The 18882-nt window shown below is 44.5% G+C and overlaps 1 protein-coding gene and 1 long non-coding RNA gene across 2 annotated transcripts; one reads left to right on the forward strand and one right to left on the reverse strand.

Moving 5' to 3' along the window:
- The first annotated feature begins 17 nt into the window (after nt 1-17).
- On the forward strand, nt 18-2593 carry LOC308191995. The gene is made up of 2 exons (XR_013948455.1): nt 18-593; nt 748-2593. It is a non-coding gene; the product is annotated as an uncharacterized lncRNA (long non-coding RNA).
- Nucleotides 339-18860, reverse strand: POLR1B (RNA polymerase I subunit B). Its single transcript, XM_080585006.1, has 15 exons — nt 18494-18860; nt 18246-18413; nt 16265-16411; nt 15164-15296; nt 14002-14138; nt 11830-12053; nt 10088-10259; nt 8818-8989; nt 7749-8030; nt 6996-7129; nt 6395-6565; nt 5636-5792; nt 4197-4393; nt 3546-3799; nt 339-1931 (listed from the first exon to the last, which is right to left on the reverse strand). Exons 1-15 carry the CDS (start codon nt 18641-18643, stop codon nt 1049-1051), a joined length of 3381 nt encoding a protein of 1126 aa, XP_080441132.1. The 5' UTR covers nt 18644-18860; the 3' UTR covers nt 339-1048.
- Between the last annotated feature and the right edge of the window lie 22 nt (nt 18861-18882).

Here is an 18882-nt window from a genome sequence, read left to right on the forward strand (position 1 = left end):
CCCCTCCCCGCCCCGCCGCCGTGGTACGGCCCCGGGCAGCGCCATGGAGCCGGCCCGCACCACTGCGCCCTCCCCGCGGCCCGCGGGGGGGGACGCGGAGCCGCCGGCCCCGGCCGCCCCCTCCTCGTTCGCCGAGCTCCTGCGGCTGGTGCGGAGCGGCCAGAGCCCGCCGGGGGTGCGCAGCCCACGGGCCGAGCCCACGGGGGACACCCCCACGGCCTCCAGCCTGCCGCGGCCGAGCAAGCCCTGGGAGAGCCGCCCCGGCCGGCCCTGAGCGCAGGAAGCGGGGGAAACCCTTCCCTTCCCTTCCCTTCCCTTCCCAGAAAGCAGGCACCAGCTCCGAAAGAATTATTGTTTATTTATTTTTTTTTTAAGAAACATATAAAGAACTCTTAACAAGTGAAAAATTCTCCTTTGTGCCCTCACCGCAAGCAGCGGGGCTGAGCAGGTCCCCGCGCCACCCCGGCTCTCCCCGAACACAAGGGAGACACGGCTGGCATCAAACTTGTGCTGCTGCTGCCTCCAGGGACTCGAGACGGGGAGCCTGTGCCTTGTGCCTGCTCCCCCGGCACCGCAGAGCTGCTGGAGCCAAGGTAGGTGCCAGGCTGCAAAGCCATCTACTTTGTTCTTCAGCCAAATGCAAAAAAATAAAATAAAAATAAAGAATTACAAAACAGTGCAACGCACTGTCTAGTCCCAGCATTCACTTCATGCTGTTCTGTGACCTCTTCGTCTTTGTGGCTGCAGCCAGCGCTCAGAGAACGAGGAACCCCCCCACACACTTTCCTGGTGGGAGCACTGATATTGCTTGATTTCCATACACCGTATCTCGACAGCTAGTGATCCTTTATGAAGGGTAAACAAATGTCGGCGGAGCTGCATTTCTTCTCGATGCAGCTTCAGGAGTTGCTAAGACAGCCCCATCTCAATACAAACCTCAAATTAACCTTGCAACCGTTTCAAGAACTTGAGAACTGACATAAAGCGTGAAACCCACCGGGGGCAAACGCAGGACTAGCGCGTGCTTCCTCCCTCCCCGCAGCACAATTCACTGCTCCAGCGTCAGCCTTAGCTTGATGTTCATGGCTGCCAGCTCTGCCACGAAGTAACGGAAGACGTGGGGCACCGGGATAACCTGGATGGTGTCCACCCTGCCGCACAGCAAGCAGGAATACCTCCTGTTGCTCGCCACAGAGGAAGGTGGTGGCCGCTGCAGCAGAGGAGAGAGCATACTGCCGCAGCTCGTGCAGACGTAGGCTTCGGAGCCATCGGAGCAGCTGAAGAGGCGGTCGTGCAGCAAGAAGGACGTGCCGTGGGCCAGCAGCGCGTCACGCTCCATCTCGCCGAAGCGAATCCCACCTTCCACGTTCCTTCCCTTGATGGGCTGGTTGGTGACAGAGTCCCGAGGGCCCGTTGTCCTCACCTGGAACTTGTCCGAGACCATGTGGCGCAGGCGCTGGTAGTACACGACTCCCACGAAGATCTCTGCCTCCAGCTCCAGGCCGCTGATCCCGCTGTACATCTTCTCCGTCCCAAAGAAGTTGTAACCCGCGCTCACTAAAGTCTCGCCGAAGTATTTCAGAGCCGAGTCCTCCTCCGAGAAGGTGAAGGGAGTGGCATCGTAGCAGACACCGTGCAGCGCTGCCGACTTCCCCGCCATGCTCTCGATTAGCATCCCGATGGTCATACGGGAGGGGAACCCGTGGGGGTTGAAGAGGATGTCTGGAACCATCCCGTTCTCCGTGAACGGCATGTCTTCAACCGGCCAGAGCTGGCTCAGGATGCCTTTCTGCCCGTGACGGCTGGCGAATTTGTCGCCGACAGTTGGATTTCGGGGAACTCTCACGGTGATGCAAGCCTTCTTCAATTTCCCGGTGCCACGGTCGTTACTGCATAACTTGATGTTGTCTACAATGCCCACCTCCTTATTCCTGTGTGGGTAGACAAACATTCACAGCAAAGGTGTCAGACGTACTTGTGATTTTTAGGAAAGGGAAGCAGAGGAAGGAAACCAAACCACTTTTTTAGTCTAATAAAATGCTGGGGATCACTGCATTTCTTGGGAAACACCATTCAGGGAAATCAGACTGTGTAAGAATTAGAGCAAAAAAAAAAAACAATACAAAAGCATCACACAAGTGCCATCCATTTGTTGTTTCTAATGCTAGAAGCACAGCTGCAAGCTGCCATGCCATCAGGTAGTGTGCCATCCACGACTTCAAATAAAAATCATTTAAACCAGGTTCATCGATGTCACACGCAATATGAGAAAACATTTGTTTTGTTTTAAGGCAGCAGCAGCCCTGCCTCCCCAGTAAATTCTCACTGCCTTGGTGGGATACTAAAATAAATAAATATGTTTAGAGCAAAGCAGAGAGGAAGACTCAGGAACAGAGAGTGAAGGCACGGTGTGAGCTGACACGGCCTTTGCCAACAAGTTCAGGGGTGTGCTACTTCTCCACGTGTACCCTCAGCCTGATGTTTCACATGGTGGGTGCCTGCTGCAGGCTTAACTTGCGTTACACAGCCCAAACTCTCAACGTGTTTTGGAGGCAACAGCTTTAGAATAAATACATTTTGTCCATGTTACAAACAGGGTTATTTTTTTTCCCCTTTGTCCTTTGAAATCCTAATGAACACTACTTGCAGAAGGCACAAACCTAAGATTAACTTCTGTTTTAGAGCTGTTCTTTTCCTGTGCCGAATGCAACCAAAGTACAGGCCATCGCAAGGGAAAAAAAAAAAAAAGAGAGAACTGCAAGCTTGTTCAAAGTTTTAAGTCAAAGCCTCTGTTCATCTCTTCCTAGCTGTGCTTAAGCCCTGGCAGTTTATGCAGCACACTTCTGACACTAAGGAGAACTTCAGGGTGCAGGGTCCCTGGGGAAACTGGGGGCAGGAGCCAACACTGAGGGCAGGGAACTACACCTCTCCATAGGAACCAAAAAAATGATCTGATCTGGATCTGATCTGATCTGCCTTCTCAACATGAATAATAAATAGCATAATCCTCACACTATAAATGTTGTAGAGAGACACAGAGAGGACCTCAAGCTGTACGGATAACTCCATACATATGAGTGCAGTCTTTGGTGACCAAGCACTTTCTTGTATTTTGTTGTTGTTGGATTGTGTTTTGTTGTTGTTGTTGTTGTTTTGTGCGTTGGTGGTGTGGTGTTCGTGGTTTTTTTTGGACAGAACACTATTTCCTATTCAATTAACAAAATGCTGCAGAAAATGACAGAGGAACAGTCCTAGGGAGACAGCAAAACATTTCTGGAAGCAATCTTTTCACCAGTCTCAGATTTGTCTCCTGGGTAAATCAGGCTTTGCAGCTCTTCAGCATACACTGGCTTAGAGAAAAGCCACAAAACATGCACCTAAGTCACCTGTACCATGAATTTCGTGTTCCATCAACACGTGCATGTTTTGTGGCCATGTGAGGAGGAAAAGAAACCCCGGGAAGATCATAGAGCTCATCAGGGGCCACTGCTATCAGACTGCTCACAACTGCATGTTTGGGGCCAGGACAGACAAGCTGAACTTACTGATAGTACACAGTGAAGGCCTCCCCCGTGCTGAGGTTCATGTAGCTGTAGAACGGGTCCCCAGGCTGTAGGATGGAGCCAATAAAAGGCAGTCCATCAGCATCTAACTTCTCTGCAACATTCGGATCACCAGGCCTGACACCAAATACTAAATTATCGTCTCCCCTGTTGGCTTTAAGGGAAAGGTCAATGCTCTCCATCTTGATAACGCTTCCGTAAGCAAACCCTCTCTCCCAGGAAGACTTGTTCACAATCTAAGAGGAAGAAAAAAGGCCTGTTAGAGATTCGCTAGTAACTTCAAAGAAAGCATTTCCATTCTGATCCGATACTCATCTTTTTAACATTGCCCTCCTAAACAAAACCTCCCAGCAAGTCACCATCCCAATAGGCCCAAGCTTCCTCCACCCCCATTTTGTCATCAGTGCTGGAAGCCCGCTGCCTTTCGCAAGGGAGCTCTGCTTTACTCTCAGTACCTCAAACACGATCTGCAGAAGATCCTTAACAGCTGAGCTCCTGTATCTGCCCTAATGGAGTCTATGGACTAGCAGAAGCAGAAATTGGGCTCTTCTCAGCTGCGTACCACCCTTCTCCACCACTGCCCACACCAGATTCCTTTATAGGACGGCGTAATTCCTTCTTTCAGTGGCTTACCATTGCATCTTCCATGTCATAGCCACTGTAGGAGATGACAGCCACAACTGAGTTGGTACCGACTGGGTAGCTGTCCATGCTGTAGTAGTCATACATTCTGGGCCTCACCAGAGGGCTCTGGGGAGTATGAAGGAGGTACAGCTTGTTATCCGAGCGGTCCCTGTAGTTATAAACTGGAAACCCCATGGTTTGCTTTCCTATAAAGAAAGAAAGGTGGATTTATTCAGGATCAATTCAAAGTTAAGCCATGTTTCATCCTCCAGGTATCTTGCTAAGAACAAGGCTGGAAATGAGTTAGAGAAATTATCAATTTTAAAAACTGTAGAATTTAATAATTGCTTTAAGTCCAGTTATAAAAGTTTCTCTGAGCCACGCACAATATTTATTTCCCTTCATAGTACTACATAAGAAATATTTGTAATTTATTGTCTTTTCTGCAATTTCAGAATCTCCGATAATGTGTTTTTTTTTTTCCCCCCCCTTTGAAGTTTCCCATAGTGAGGCATACTTGACATATTTCCAGGTCACGAAGCATTTGCTACTGCCAGGATAAATATACTGGCAGGAAAAAGAACTTTTTTTTTTTTTTTTTTTTTTTTTTTTACAGAGTTACATGGGTACTTTCAGAAAAGTATGAAAACCTGGTAGCATTTTAAGGAAATCTTTCTGATAATATTGTCAGAAATGTAATATGCTGTGGAGGTAATGAGAGCTGCTCTCAGTTCCTGCCCACATGCTTCTCTTAGCCTGCCTTTTTTTTTTTTTGTTTTAAATAAGCTTCTTGCAGGTCACTTGCACATCAGACGATTGAAACCCCATGTACATACCCTATCCCAACTGCCTTCAGAAAACCAAATAAATCAATTTAAATCGTTGACAGAGAAAAAAAACACCCTGTTGCCACAGCACTATATTACTATCCCACAACAGATGCCTAGTAACTGTCCTCTGAAAACTGAGTGTCGAGACATCACAGTGACTGAAAACAGGTGGCAAAGAAACCTGCACTACTGCACAGCCTCTGCTCTAGTTACCAGTCAGAAAGAAGCAGGTCAACCTGGCAGCTGCGGGGATGGCAGCACAGTTGTCAGATATTAACTCCCCTAAGCAGCTGGTGCAGTGCCCCATGCTTGTCTCTATGATCAACAACCTCAAATTAAAAAACAGAAAGAAAATGCCAACAACTTACTGAAGACTTAAGACAGTCAATATGAGTGCTGCTATTTAGAACTGCCCACTGGAAGGCTGCCAGCGTGATAAACCTGACTTCTCCGACAGTCATTTCTTTCACGGCAATAAACCTCGAGTTTGAAACAACTGCTGGGAAGAGCTGCTATTTGGGAGTGTAGGGATGCACACTGGAATAGAAACAAGAGGTTCCTCCACCCCTCACCTCCCCTTGCCTGGGGACTCACAGCATTAGGTACGACAGTACTTACCCATCTGGCACTGGTACATGTTTCGTGGACTTTGGTTGTGATCGGAGAAGGGGATGAGGTTGGCCACCACACTCAGAATGCCGTGAGGGAAGAGCTCCAGGTGAGTGGTCACTCCAGGAACCACCTCTGACTCCACGGTGGCCACGTTCATGAAGATCTGCAAGAATCAAATCAGACAGGTCAGGAAGAAAGCAAAATAAAGCTGCCTCTGATGACTTTTCATTTCAGTTTTAGCTGTGGTTGTTGTCTGCACCTTAGTGCAGGCAAGAAAAACATCAGACAACTGCTAAGCTACTACTACAATCACAGCTAACTGCAAGGAAAGCAAGTCTGAAAATATAAAAGTGCAGTAAGATGTCACCTTTCCTTTCCTTGTTCCAAATCACCAAGTTCCCAAGCAAGCCGCTACCTGTTTCTGCAGACTGCCCTGGGCAGCCAAGATATAAACCAAGATGAGACAGTACACACAAGACAGCAATCCTTCACCTAAAAAAACCTTGACTATGTTAATACTGAAAGCAGACTTAAGTATCTCAAAGACCCCTACAGTCCACCAGTAAGAAACATACCAGAAACTTACCAGCTAGAAGTGATAAAACCCTTTTGCCACCTATTCTAGCTCTTCAGCACTATCTCCCTATGTCCCATTCTCAGCTCCTTCGACAAATACTTCACAAAATAGCGCTTTTGATGCAGGATACCTCTGTAATACTATTATTCTGTTATTCTGGCACTATACAGGAAATATGCAAAACCCACCTGTTCCAGAGTGCCAATCCATTCTTTCCTTCCATACAGCAGGTTTTTGACAGGCCGCACCATCCGGCAAGGGGTAGTAAAAATGAACAACCCAGGATACAGACTGGGTTTTCCTGTCATTGGGATAAGGACCACTTCTGCCCGTGCAGGAAATCTTTTCTCTTGAGTTATCTGTTTGTGCAATGAAATAACAATTTAGAAATACAAACCAAGACTGCTTTAGTTAAGTTGCATCCAACAGATTAGGTTATGCCCACAATGAAAAATACCAACCACAGATGCAGCTCGTAATATAAGATGAAGACAGATTTAAAAAATATTTCTAGAAAATTCTCCACCAAGAAAAGGACAGAATACTTATTTTTTTAAAAAAATAAATAGATCTGTAATAATGACAAGTTCATAAACCAACAGACTAAACTTATGAATGTAAACAAGAAAAACCTGATGAACCCACTCCAGCACTAACATGCTGACAAAATATCTTACTAGGTTATATTTAAAAAATAAATGGAAGTTATGAAAAACGTTCTAAACATGCCTATTTTTGACCACTGCATACTGAGGACGTTTAACTAAGTCACATTTTAAACAAGACAACCTTGAAACGCCGGAGGGCTTCTGCAACCTGAGGAGCCAGGTCACACTCCACCCAGCCAACAACAGCGCCATCCAATACCACTCTGTAACACTCAGCGTAAGGCCTGCTTGGAGTCGCATCAATGGGGACAACACCTGTGAGAAGGAACAGCCAAGAAAAAAAACCACACAAAGCACACGTTACTTCTGCAGGAAGCCTCAAATCCACACCAAGAAGCTTCATGAGACATCAGAAAATTTAGACCATCTGTAGAGTGCAAAGCTGTCGATGACTTGATGGAAAATATAAGATGTGCACAACTGAGAATGCCATTCCCCACCCACTCCCCAACAATTTTCAGAATGACACAGGACTCCCGCTATTGCAGCGATCACTGGAAGAGCTGCAGTTTAACTAAAGTCACTGCCAGCATTAGGAAGGCAGAGTTTCATTCAATTTCGCACAGCTCGTACTGTGCAATTCCTTGCATTCAAGTGAACATCTTGACTTGACGGTACATGGCTAAGACATTTATTTTGAACTTTCTGTTCTCCAGAAGGCTGACAAGCCTATATAAGCAACATGCTACTTGCCGTTAAGCAGAAGCACAGTAAGAACAAGTTTAGCTTGATTTCATCTTCTCAAGTTAAGAATTTACAATAATGGTATCTGGAGAACATTTCCCAGATATGGGTTTGTAGGGCAGAAGAGTAAAAAGGAAGTAAGAAGTAAAAAGGAACTGCTTTATTAAATGTTCAAGCCAGTAAAACGTACCTAGGGCACATAACAAAGGTGGAAGGTCTCTCACGGGCACCATCTCAGTCACTATTTCACACACAGCTGTCATGTGGTTCATCAGACCGCAGGGCTCTCCATCAGGGGTGTCCACCGGGCACAGGAACCCCCAGGATTCGGGCAGCAGCTTGCGTACAGTTGTGGTTCTCATCTGGGCAAAAGCTGAGCCTCTGTGTATGCAGCGGAAGTGGGAAAGGTAGCGAACGAAATTCAGCTTGTCTCCCACCACACACAGACCGCTGTCCTGTAACATGCCCAGGCCTAGGAACAAAAATGAGATTTATGCCAGGACGTCGCCCAGCTTTGACGCATAAAGCATAATGTTACAAGGCTGTTTCCTATTTCTCACTGGTAAGACCTGAAGATGCTCACACAGGATCCCAACAACAGAAGGTACACAGGCATTTAAGCGACTTGTAGAAGACCTAGAGACTTTAAATTCCAAGCCATGGCTTAAGACACAACTTCTTTTAGAAACAACTGGAAATTGTTCCTAGTAAAGTGACTTGGGGATTTGCACCTGGTACTTCTTAACAAAATTCTGCGGCCTTCTAATCTCACTTCATTTTCTAGCGAGCGTTAAGTAACCACACCAGCACACTCCATATGCCAGAAAAACAGAAAGAAAATTTGAAATACACATTATTAAACTGAAGCAGTTTCTCTCTGTTGAAACTCACGTTACTAATGGGGCAGTCCTGATAAACAAACACCCCTTCTCTGTCTTACGTATTATCTTTTAAGAAATAGTCTTTGGGAAAACAAAAATATGGCTGCTCGTTTGGACAATGCTAAACTCAGTTTCTACTATTTATCTGTGTAGAGGCTTTGCTTTAATAACTAACATGTTTTATACCATGCATAAGAAGAATCTATATTTGAAGACAAATCCCCCCTTTTATTCAACTATCCCTTTCCCCAAACCAGTCTTCATTAACTCACAGTATATCATTCCTGCATTCAAGTTGCTTTCAGTTAAAAGCTCAGTTTTATATTGTTTCTCATACTATGTAACAGGAAAAAAGGCTTTTTAAGCCTTAAGACTTACCAGTTTTAGATCGCAGGTTGCCAGTTGCAAGAAGATACTCAAATGCCTTGGTAACATCTGCTGTCAGGCTGAATGCCTTCATCAAGCTGTCAGCATTTATGTTGATATCTGCCTTTTCTGTTCTCTTCTCCAAAACAAATCTAACAGATTGCAGCCAGTTCTCAAGCCTCTCCTATGGTTTAAAAGTGAGAGGTTTAAATTGAAAACTGGAAAATAGAGACTCAAATTATGAGTGCCTCATTGGTTACACGTACTACAGAAGTCTTCTGAAATCAGCAGGATGGACAACTTTCAGCAAAGTGAAAGCCTTCCGACTGGATTTCCTACACTGACTTTATTTTATCTAAGTGCTTGCATTATCATGCCAGTGCAGACCCGCAACAAATAGCCCATCCGACATCTTAGCAATCACTTCCACCCAGACTGGTGGTGACTCTAGTAAATAAAGTCCTGTAACAGAATTTCATAAAAAGCAAACGAGCCCCAAAGCTGAAAGCATACGTATAATCTGACCACAAGACCAACTCCGTTGTTTAGCCTACTAAATACAGTGATGAATTAAAACCATGTCATGAAGCAAATTTAGGCACCAAAACTTGAAGGCCATGGTCACACAAAATTGTGAGACAGGGGATTAGATTTTTATAATGTAGTCTTGGATACTATATAAAAACAGGGAAAAGGAGACAGAACAACATACCCATGACCAATTTGAATTCTTATAAAAAAAACAAAAACAGTGTATTGAGCTTACGTGACAAGGTTTTGGTAGTGGGGGCGCTGCTTTGGTGGCCTCTGTAAGAAGCTCCCAGCAGCTGCCCCATGTCTGCTGCTGGCCAGAGCTGAGTCAGTGAGTGACACTGGTTGGGCCTCTGGGAGAGGCAGATTTAAGAAAAGGATAAACACTAACAGCAGCTGGGAGAGAGGAATCAAAGAATATGAGCAAAAACAGCCCTGCAGACACCAAGGTCACTGAAGAACAAGGGCAGGAGGTGCTCCAGTTGCTGGGAGAAAAGTTCCCCTGCGGCCTGTGGAGAGGCCCCTGGTGGAGCAGGCTGTCCCCCTGCAGCCCATGGGTCCCACACGGAGCAGATCTCCACACTGCAGCCCGTGGAGGAGCCCCCGGTGGAGCAGGTGGATGTGGCCTGGAGGAGGCTGCGGCCCATGGAGAGCCCCCGCAGGAGCAGGCCCCGGGCCAGAGCTGCAGCCTGTGGACAGGAGCCCACGCAAGAGCAGGAGGTCTGGGGGGAGATAACGGATATGATCTTACCTTTAAGAACATAAGGTAAAGCTGTCCTGGCGTAAGCACTTCTTGATTCATCAGACTGTCAGGATTATCCTCCATGCACTCCCCTTTGGCAAAAGCATACAGCTTTCGGGTCATCATACAAAGCAGGTAGAACTTTTCAGTTCTGTCTGTTAGGTGTATGCAGATACACTTGCTGAAGGAACAGAAAGAAGGACAACTAACACCATCTCTTCATGCTAGCTGCTCTTCACATTCTTCCTAAATTATCTCAAAACATTTTTTTAGCTAAAAAGATATACCTGGTTGATTAGACGAAGGTGAACCTTGTGAAAAACTGACTTTACAAACTCCCACGTTAGATGTCCAGTTCATGTACAAAGCTATTTGAGTAAGAACCACCCAACAGATGAATTTTGCACATTATTTCACAGCAGGTATGACACCAATTACATATGCCTGTGCTTATCCACATACACGCAACCAAACCACTCTCCGAATCTGAACTGGATTCTAGTAACAGATCGCAAAATATTTCTGTCTGGCCACAGAAAATCCGAACCTCTATTGCTATCAAACCTTTGCATGGAAAAAAAGTGGGCTGAACAACATTCTAGCGCAAGCAGAAAGGAAGGTTACTCCTAATTCCCAATTAAGCTGACAAACCGCTTTCCAATTAGACAAATGAAATAACTTGCCTTCCAAGACACAAGTGCAATCATCTTTCAGCATGTCAGCACACAAGGACCTGTCCCTTTCTGCTGCTGCTCTATATTGCCCCCCACTGAAGCCTTTACAACTTCACCATAAAGACAAACCTCCAAAGGCCGATTCTGAGGTAAGTTCTGGCCAGGCAGAAGTTATGATACAAGGTACATCCCAATTAATGCTTTCCACTATTCCCACTCTTCTATCTCCCCAGCTTAGACAGACAAGGTGTACAGAACATATCAGAGGGGAAAAAAACACATAAGAGTATTTAGAACGAAGAGAATATATATTTTCTTGAAATTATCCACCTGTTTCTCAGTACAAAGTGCTGTACTTCCAGCACTATAAGTGCCCCTCTGAAGCACCTGAAGACTGCCTTAATGTTTCCAGCAACCTAACCAGCACCCCCCTATTTACAAGTACTCAAGGGCATGGCCATCCCAAATGATCCTTTTCAAATGCTAAAATACCTCTCATAGAACTAACACTTACTTGAAAAATAAATGATTTGGTTGAATGCTCATCACATTGACATCTCAAACCTAACTTATTCCATGAAAGAAGTTAGATTTTAAAACATCCGGAAGCTAATCTGGTTTCTAAACATCTAATTCCTACCATTTTAATAGATAAATGCAATTCTCATAACAGTTGCCCATTATTGTGTGAAACAGCTGAGGAAGTGCCAGTGCTGCTGGCCAACAAGATTAACTTCGAGCAGTCCACATATGTACCTGGAACCTTCTTTTCTTTAAGTGAACATTCCAGTTTTTCATTAAATACATCAGAATATTACATCTAAACAACAATGAACGCCCTTCTCCTGAAACGATTTTGTAGATGTTTGTGTCAATCTGTAAAATTGGTATTTTAGAACACAACTACAGATTAACAGAATATCCTTAAGACCCACCAAGAACTAGCCACTGGCTATCATTTTATGTGTGCATGCAAATCTTAACAAAGGCAGTGTGATGGCAGAGTATTCTTAAAGTTGCTTGTAATTTCAGTGCAATCACGCTGAATCACACACTCCTACATGCATAAATACATACTTGAAAATGAAATCCGCAGCCTGTTCATTGCTGTACCACTCTGGGAGGTTCAGTTTTACTCTGAAGCTCTTTCCAAGGTATTCGAGGACGTTTTGCTGCGTGTAACAGCCTGCATCTGCTACTGCTCTTATCATCTCAGTAACACAGTTCACAAAAAAGGTGTCGTTTTCCTTATCTTTGACCAGCTCTTTAAAAATCTGGTAGTCCGTGAAATTAACTAATGCCTGAAAGACAAAAGGGTGTCAGATCAGAAAACAAAAAAACAAACAGCCATGACAATGGTGGGCCATAAAACACTGAAGAAGCAGGGCACCCCAATGATTTATGTTCTTGAGTTCTCTGGAAACACCCTTCCACCATGCAAACTAAAAAATACTGTGGGATTAAGGGGCTTCAAGAGTAGCACTGAGGATATTAATAAACTGATGATCACAAGTAGCCCCAATCTAATGAAACCCTTGGAAAACAAACAAACAGACTAACACCTTCTAAATTAACAGGCTTCTTTTGTTTAGGTTAGATTTACTTGTATTTTTATATATTATACAAACACACACATATATATATACACTTTTTTTCTTTACTTAATAAGCTCACTTAGAAACATGAATTTAATTCACCGTTGTCTCAAGCTACCTCTTATCACCACAGAAATCAAAAGATAATTTAGTCTCTAAAGCCTCTTTAGAAGGCCATTACAATTCACTTTAGCTTCAGCATTTCATGTTCTAAAGCTCATACTTAAAGCCAATGTTCTTAGGTCTAGGTGTTATAACGGTTGCCTAATTGTTTCTTTAAGTCAGGGTTAAGCAAATACATTGCCCGCCAATGACCTCTCAATTTGCCAACAAACCTCCCTCATCTTTAAGCAAACTGTTTGTCCACAACACTTAAGAAGACTTCAAGAAGCTCATTAGAAATGGAGGCTGCACGAAAAACACACCCAGGCAGATTTCTTTCTCAAAGGGGGCAATGCAACCTCAATAGTTACGTATTCTGCCACTTGGTATGTCGTGATATGAACAATCTAGAACCTTGTGATATGAACAATCTAGAAGCAGCCACAGCACACGCTGCCTCTCAGCCAGGACGTGAGGTGGTTACGCAGCAAGGAGGAACTGGAATTGCAGCCAGAACAGAAGAACCAGGCTGCCACAGCAGGACCTGGACAGACCACAGAAAACCAGTGCAGAACTAAGCTCAACTGATGCTGGGGGGGATGAAAGTCCAGGGAGTGCCTACTCTTGAAAGAAGAACTCAAACTTCAGACAACACAGCCTGCTTAACCTGAGATCTCATGAGCTAACAAAGTCAGTATAATTCCCTTGCTTATTAAAACTAAGAGTAATTACCCATTTTTGGTAACTACTTTTGTTGAGACAGCGGACTGGAGAAAAAGTGAAATGTACCATGCAACAGCAACACAAATACAGCAGGTTGTAAGTACACACAAATTCCCTGAGACTGATTTATGCAGTGGAAGACAAGCTGTAGTGCCACAGGCCTCTGATTTGCTCCAACACTTTGCTGCTGTACGTAAAATACACAGCTGACATGCCCTGGACTCTGTTACCAGAGAAAGCATGCTTTAGGAGAAATTTGGAGAGCTTGACTGAAGTCAAACTTTTGCCTGCTATCTGAAGAACAGTTTAACCCACCCAATGCGCTCAGATACTACTGTTTTTTGTCTTCCAGTTCTTACCTGTTTTCAGTTCCAATCAGAAACAGCATTTTATTTTTCTCCTCAAAAATTAAGCCAGTTTACTGGTTTACTTTTACATGAGACTACTTGATTTTAATGGTTAATACTAATATAGCTGAGAACTGAACCTTTTCTTGTAAGGTCATTCTGCTTTAAAAAGATTCCCAAGACCTTTCACACTAGGTGCCAAACCCTTACACTCTCCATTCATTCACAGCATTCATTGGTAAGAAGCCCTAAAACCTTTCAAAACTCCTCCCTCCTCTCTTTACCCTGCATGCACTTCCTGTACTGCAACTGTGCATTGCATTACATGTACAGGCTCAGTCTGGTCTACAGTTCTTCAGCCAATATAGGAAGTATGACTGAAAATATTTCTTCTGGAATTAGCTGATTCTTGTTACTCAAAAATGAAAAATGTTTAGCAAAACTTGCCTTTATTCAACAGAGAAAGCACAAGCACTATTTACCTTAAGAGCAAATCCCAAGGGAAGGAAGAACAACTCTTTCTGAAAAATGAAGTTCAACATGACGCAACCGTTTTCCAAGTAGTGAAGGTTCATATTTATTGCAGTGTGCTCCTCCTTAACACAGTGCATCACTACTCCTGCAAAAATTAACACAAGCAAAGACCAACGTGAGCTGTGCAAAACCAACTGACTGCATTTCTGTGACAAGTCCAAACAGGTGAGACAATTCATTAGGTCTTTAGCGAAGTTGTGGTACTTCGTGGCTGAGAACACAAGGCGGACAGATCACTGATTTCAGCATCAGGATCCCATTTCAAATAAAGATACTAGCTTAGTTTAGTTCTTAATGACAAACGTCTCCAGGCAGCCACTGCATTTGCTGAGAGGTTCACAAGATGCATAAAGCTTTTAAGACACGGAAAGCCCCAAGACTCATCTGGAACTGTAGGTCAAAAGATACAGCAACACAAGTACTCTTCCTAATTGCACTGTGGTTCAAATTTTCACATCTCTGTAGTAGTGCAGTACCTTCAAAGCAGTGTTTCCTGGTCCTGTTCTATGATGTCCACTGCAGGAGAAATTAAAATAGAACAAATGCGACTGTCTAAACCGGCCCTCCTTCAAAATAAATTCACGGGGAACTGCAGTGTGTTCTGAAGCACCATGGTTCACTCAAATCAGCAGATGGTAATGCTTTGAGTGCAAAACCCTGACTTCTCTGGTTTAATGCCAACTCGTTTACCTGAGTACACATGACAAAGCTATGGAACAGCCAAGAATCTAGTTAATCTGTTTTATGTAAATTACAAATGGCATCTTGGAGTACAGAAAACCAAATTCACTGAAACAACTTCAACATTTTACACTGACTTCTACAGAACGTAGGGTTCCAGTTAGTCCTTCGACATAACAAGTACTTGATGTACTCCACAGCCTGGAATACAATCTCCTTGCTTAGCATAGGCAGCTCAGACAACCCCACAAGGCAAGTACCTGTTTCATACTTTCATCATTACGGTGTTCTCAACCACCTTGGTTTTGTAGTAAAATTTGTCTCAAAATATAAACATTATGCAATTTAAAAAAATCAGCTATAGTTGGTCATTTCTGTTTGTCCACATGTATTTACTGGAGGGATGCTGCAGGAAGCTCCTTAGCTTACCATACTCTGTGAAGCCAGGGCCTCTGTTTTTCCACTTGTGTCTTGTCATTGCAAGAGGGAAATTTCGCCTGGGCATAATCAGCATTCTAATAACTTTTTCTAAGCCATTAATTATGAAGTAGCCTCCCATTTCCTGCCAGAAAAAAAGAATAATGCTTTTAATGTGCTTAAAAATTCATAACATAACATTTTAAGTAAAAGAAAAAAATGCTCACGTTATTTTGTGAAAGCAAACATTTAATATTTCAGCTATGAAACAGCAAGACACACATTTCAGCACTATACTTGAAAAGGCTGCACTCTTTGTCAGTGACCTTTAAGTCTAATTCTAGCATACAGTGCAAGGAAATGGATGCATGTTCCTTCATTTCAAGGAAGAAAAAAAAAACAAATCTATGTGGCCAAGTAAACAGCTCTGAAGAGTTGATGTTATTTTTTTTAATAAATACTTTTAAGTTCTAAATTTGAATTTTTAGACAAAAAGAAACTTTGGTGCAGAAAACCTCTCTGTGGTCACATATAAGCTTAACGCCAATAAATTTTATAGCTCCCCAACTTGTGTGTCATTAGAAAAAAAGTGTTCTAGTAATTAATACTAGGAGTAAGGGTACAAGTGGCTTAGTAGAGGGGCCAGCAATAGCTCGCCATTGTAGATTTTCTTTCATTGTTTTGTGCTCACAAAACAGCAAGCAAACATCAGCAGTAAGTTCTTCTGTATTTAACTGCCCATAGATGACATGCTACTGAGGAAGTAAGGAAACTGTTGTAGAAGACAACCAAAAATAAGAAAAACTCTTTCAATGCCTGCTCTCCAAGTCTGCCTCCACAGCGGCCCACTCAGCTACATAGCCTCAATTGCTGGTTAGCAGTTGAAAAGTCGCATACCGCAACCACAGGCAGTGGCACCAAACAGATCCCTGTATTCAAACACAGCTGAGACTTAACATTTTTCAAGACGTTGTACAGAACCGTCGTAAAGAGCAAACATTCAGAGAATGTAAGCCAAACTTAAAATACAAATGTTCAAGTCCTGTCAGTTGTTGGCCTAATGTACTGCTCATGTAAAATGCAGATTTTCCTGACCTGCAAAATCCTCATTACCTCTTCCTCCTCGTGGTGCTGGATGAGCTCTTGGGGAGAAAGATTATAGAGGCTGCACAATTTAGACTTCACCATAATTGGAATATACCCCACAGGATGTTTAATAGTCCCTTGTGGAATGCCATTCACTGACCAGCTGATGTCAACCTAAAATGATACAACAAAAACAGTGAGCAAAGTAAGCTGCCCTTTTACTTTCCTCACATATTAACTGCACATTTAACATAATCACCAATCTGTTTCATCAACTTTTGCCACTGTAAAATGGTAGTAATCATAATAAAAAGCACAACTAGTACAAACATAGATAATACACTCTGGTAAACAGTCAACAGGAGTTTCCAGAAGAAAATCATACAAGTATAGAACTAAGTAAAGAAGCTGCTAGTAAGGTGTATGAAGTTGACTAGAGTTTTCTTTGCCTTTCAGACCTCTCAAAAAAGCAGCCAAAATAGAAAAGGACATGAAAGCCACAGGATATAAAAGGAGGCCTCAGAAGTTAACACACAGTTAAAAGAAAAAGTAGAAGAAAAAGTGTTCAATGAAAGGACATCCAGATTACAAGCCTTTCCTTAATTCTGTCCACTTAATGTGTTCATAAGTGAGTTGAAAAGTGAGGAAAAAAAAGTGTCCTGCTAAAAAAAATTTATTTACAACAGTAAGATCTGGCAATGGGTTTGGAGAAGGATGATGCCTTGACCATAAGAAACAAAGTGATAAAACGCCCAGCGGAGGCAAATGATCCTGATTTTATAGGCAGAATAGCGAATGAGCTTTCAAAGATCTACTGACGCTCAGAAAGGAAACATTGGCATTATAATACAAAATCATTGGTTCAACACCTGGCAACACTTCTTAGGCATTATTAGGAAATGGAGCTGAAACTGTTAATGCTCCCCCCTCTGAATCTGCGATGCAGCCTTACATTGAAACTTCTGCACAGTTCTGGGCTCCAGCTTAAACGATGACCAAGGGCATAAACTGGCTTCTGTGCGACAAGCTGCTCAGCGGACTATGGCACTTACTGTGGAGAACTAAGAATAATTTGATAGTGCTACATGCAGTTAAAAGCAGTGCGGTGAAGACAGGGAATGATCAGACACTGCTTCTTCCTGCGCAAGAGTGCGGAGTGGACAAGAACAAGCCAGACTTTCTCACACAAGGCACAGAAAAATGTTTTGTTCCAACATTTACACAGATTGAAAAAACAATTAAAAAACAATTAAATATGCATAGGAAAAAAAAAGAAGGGAAACAATATAGTTTAGAAGAATGAAAGCATTTCTAGCTCAGCAAAATCCAGGAGTCATTGGGAAAACTGCTGTGAACAATGTGTGAATGCCCCACTTTTATGTTCATACAAGATGTTTCAATTGCAGTAGGTTTTACCTACTTGTTGTAATGCTTCAGAAAAAGAAAAAAAAAAAAAGCTGAAACTGCAAGCAAGCATTCCCTTGCAGTGGACACATGGAAATGTGCAGTACGGTCCCTGTTACAGAACTGTAAGAGAAAACACGGTGGCCATCCACAGGGCAGAAGAAGGTATTTGCTAGGGATGCTTCTTCTACAGTCACATGTCGGAGCAATCCAAAAAACTAACGAGCAGATGATATGAACATGAAGGATTTATAACTCTGGGCTTATTTGAAACATAGATCCGGGCAAAAAAAGGATTTTAATTACAACATTGTGAGTTTAAACGTGTCTCCTCCTAGGATTTTCTTAACTGACGGATTCCATTACAAACTCGACAGCAGAGGGAGGAACATGATTAAGGTCCTTGGGGGGGGGGGGGGGGGGGGGAAGGACAGAGCAGATGGGGTCTCTTCAGAGCTCAGTTTAAAGAAAACCTTTCGCTGCCAGCTCACCGGCACCGCACACCGGACACGACTCTCAGGAACACCCCCAGAAGCCGGTGAGCCTTGCAAAAGGCGTTTAGCTGAAACAAAACCAGGAATATACCGCGGCTCGGCGTGCTCACCGTCATCTTGCCGCGGTAGGTGCTGCGCAGCCCCCGGCACTCGGCGGGGTACACCTTCACCTCCCGGCACACGGCCCCCTTCGGCACCATGGGCGGCGAGATGGCGGCGCCGGCGATGGTCAGCGACACGCGGCTGTCCCTCAGGGCGAACTCCAGCGGGGAGATGTCCTGCGGAGGAAGGGGACGCACGCCTCAGCGGGACCCGCACCGCCACCCGCACCCCCCCCCCCCCCCCGGCTCCCCCCGACCTGCAGGGCTTGGTACACCCCCTCGCTGATGGCGTAGTTGAAGGAGTCGATGTGGGCGGCGGGCAGGTCGCGCTGCACCCCGCCGCGGGGCCGCGGCCGCCGCTTCAAGCGGCGCTGCTGGCCGCCGACCGGCACCGGGCCGCCCTCCATGCCGCCCGCACCGCGCCGCCTGCCGGGATGCCGCGGGGCGGGGCGGGCAGCGGCAGCACTGGAAGCAGTAGTAGCAGCAGCAGCAGCGGCAGCAGGGGGCGCTGCGGCAGCCACCGCCACGTGCTGGCCCCACGCGCGCTTGCCCCCCCCCCCCCAAGCCTCAAGCCTCAAGCCATGCCCCCCTCCAACCACACAAAAAAATTGGGCTCCCCGACACCCCCCGCGTGTGGGTGCTGGAG

This window comes from Anser brachyrhynchus, assembly GCF_964034855.1.
Source record: "Anser brachyrhynchus genome assembly, chromosome: 3".
In the NCBI taxonomy this organism is placed as follows: Eukaryota; Metazoa; Chordata; class Aves; order Anseriformes; family Anatidae; genus Anser; species Anser brachyrhynchus.